The 2,894-nt window shown below is 49.8% G+C and overlaps 1 protein-coding gene across 8 annotated transcripts in view; it reads right to left on the bottom strand.

The window, feature by feature from the left end:
* The window catches only part of Vrk3 (VRK serine/threonine kinase 3), a 40,127-nt gene that overhangs the window by 2,758 nt on the left and 34,475 nt on the right, over window positions 1-2,894 (bottom strand). For all 8 annotated transcript variants that reach the window (XR_003851418.1, XR_003851419.1, XM_008845127.3 and 5 more), the window contains one exon: window positions 603-762. Coding sequence is in view for 6 of the 8 variants with exons in the window: in XM_008845127.3 (XP_008843349.1) it covers window positions 614-762 (149 nt within the window). In the remaining 2 variants the exon portion in view is untranslated. The remainder of the gene's footprint in view (window positions 1-602; window positions 763-2,894) is intronic.

A 2,894-nucleotide genomic window follows, 5' to 3' on the forward strand; every position in this document is an offset into this window, starting at 1 on the left:
ATACATTTTTTTTTTTCTCTATACTCCCACATTATTTCCTTTTTATTGTTTTTTTATACCTTTTTTTTTTTTTTTTTTTTTTTTTTTTAAGTGTCTTATACAGCCTAAGCTGAGGTTGAACTCGCACTGTGGTTTAGGCTGGCCTAGAACTCACTTTATAGCTTAGGCTGCCCTTGAACTCCTTGGCCATTCAGTGTCCACCTCCTCCGTGCTAGGATTACAGGCCTGCACCTCCATGCCTTGGTCCCTCAGAATTTTCTGGTTACCACAGCCCACCCATTATACATTTTTTTTTTCCAATTTTGGGTCTTTTTCGGACAGGGTCTCCCTGTAGCCCCAGCTGGCCTGGAACTTACAAAGATCCACCTGCCTCTGCTGGGACTAAAGATGTGCACTATCACGCAGGCTCTAATATGTTTTCTTACAGCCACACCCAGCTGAGTTTCAGCTATCTGACTTCCTCTTGAACTAATTTCAGGAGCCCATGTGGAAACCCAGAGCCTACTGGGGAGCTGAGCCTGGGGCCCATGCTGGCCACACCAGGAACTGGTCCTTGTAGGCCTGGGTCAGTGATGAGGGTTAAGACCACAAGCTCTCCTCACCTGGATTCAGCCTAGGTCACCATCTGGAGGTCCAGGGAATCATAGGGTGACACCCGCAGATCCTGCAGCAGGACTTCCAGATTGTTCCTCAGCATGGCGTAGGGCGGCTTCTCCTGGTACTCAAGGGTCATCACCACCTTCAGATACTTCTTCAGGCTCTCTGTAGCCAAGATACCCCCCAGCACGGAGAAGCCTGAGAGGAGGTGCCCACCCAGTCCTCTGTGCTCAGGTCTGCTGTCAGTGTGTGGCCCATGTCAGACACACTCACCAGAACTGGACGATGAGCACTGGAGAACCCACCAGCCAGTGCCAGCAGTTGTCAGCCCAATCCAGTCACAAACCCCCACCCATTTCCCATCCTGTATTATTTTATAGCAAATTTCAACCTATAGTAGGTGGGAGTTGTGAGCTGAGCACACTGAACAAATCAGCATACAGCAGGGGAAGGAGGGGGGTGTGGCTGAGACCCTGGGCTTTACTCATGGACGCAGAGGAAGCAGCAGGCCAACTCTCATTATTTGAAAATGCAAACAATTTTTAGTTCATGGCAGCACAGAGATAGGTATGCAAAATGTGTTAAAAGAAAAAGGGTTTTTTATTTCTGAAAAAAAATCTTTGCCCTAGAAAGGGTCTCAGTCTGTAGCCCAGGCTGACCTGGAACTCACTATATGGCTTAGGCTGGCCTCAAGTTTATAACAATCCTACCACCTCAGCCAATACCATGACGGCACCTTAAAAATAAATTTGGGGCCAGGGGTGGTGGCACACACCTTTAGTCCCAGCACTCGGGAAGCAGAGGCAGGCGGATCTTTGTGAGTTTGAGGCCAGCTTGGTCTACATAGTGAGTTCCAGGACAGCTGGGGCTACAGAGAGACCCTGTCTCAAAAAAAAAAAAAAAAAAAGAAATTGGGGGGAGCTGGAGTGATAGCTTGGCAGTTAAGAACATTGGCTGCTCTTGCACAGGACCCAGGTTTGGTTCCCAACATCCACATGGCAGCTAACAACCCTCTGTGACTCCAGTTCCAGGGGAATCCAATGCCCTCTTCTGGTCTCTGAGGGCATTACATGCATGGGTGCACTTAATATATGCAAGCAAAATAGTATAAAAATTTTTTTGTGTGTGTGTATATGCATATATGTGTGTGGGTGTCCTCAGAGTCCAGAAGGGGCATCAAATCCCCTGGAACTAGAGTTACAGGCAATTATAAGCTGCCCAGTGTGGGTGCTAGAACTGGACTCTGGTCCTCTGCAAGAGCAGCAAGCACTCTTAATTATTGAGCCATTGCTCCAGCCCAATGGTACTTGTTTTGGTACATTTATTTAGTGTTGGGGGCAGACTTGTGTGCATCTGCCACAGTGCGCGTGTGAAGGTTCAAAGACAACTTCTGGGAATTGGTTCTCTACTCCCACAAAATGGCTCCTGGGGATGCAATTCAGGCCTTCAGCTTGATGGTAGGTGCCTTTACCCAGTGGGCCACCTTGCTAGCCCCATGATGGCATGTAAATTTTTGTGTGACATATGCATGCATACATGTTTGTGTGTGCCATGTGTGCTCACAGTGTGTGGAGTCCAGGTCAGTGAGGAGCCTCTCTGCACCCTCAATCACTCTCCACCTCATCTTCTGAGACAGGCTCTCTTACTGAACCTGGAGCTTACTTATTCGGCTGGGATGGCTGGCTAGTGAGCCCAGGGATCTGCCTGTCCCTGCTGCCTCCAAGCACTGCGATTCTAAGCACACACTGCTGTGCTGGGCCTGAAGAAGAGTGAGAGCCGACTGCAGAGGCAGTGTGCAGAGCCCTGCCCATGGCAGCTCCTATGGCCTTCTGATGAGCAGTGCTACTTCCGAGGCTGGGCTTGTCCCTTGTTTTAATTCAGAGAATGTTCTGGCACTTGATGTCCTGCAGTTCCCACGCTTTTGGAAAGCCATTCTCTCCCAGGGCTGACACTTGTCTGCCCCACGGGGGACCAGTGACCCTGTACTACAGAGATAAGCCTGTCTGCTGCTGAAGCCTCAGACCTGTGTGATGTGCCTGATGCAGAGACACTGAGAAGTCTCAAGCCCAGTCCCAGCAGCATGATCAGAGGCTGTGCCAGGCTGAGAGTTCCCAGAAAACCAGCAAAAGAGCCACTTTCTGAACCCAGTCCAAAAGCTCTTCAAGAAAGAAAAAAGCAGTAGCTGGGCGTGGTGCCGCATGCCTTTAATCCCTAGGAAGAAGCAGGCAAGCTCTGTGAGATCGAGCCAGCCTGGTCTACATAGCGAGTTCCAGGACAACTGGGGCTACAGGGAGACC

Source organism: Nannospalax galili, unplaced genomic scaffold, assembly GCF_000622305.1.
Source record: "Nannospalax galili isolate Female #2095 unplaced genomic scaffold, S.galili_v1.0 scaffold960, whole genome shotgun sequence".
Taxonomy (NCBI): Eukaryota; Metazoa; Chordata; class Mammalia; order Rodentia; family Spalacidae; genus Nannospalax; species Nannospalax galili.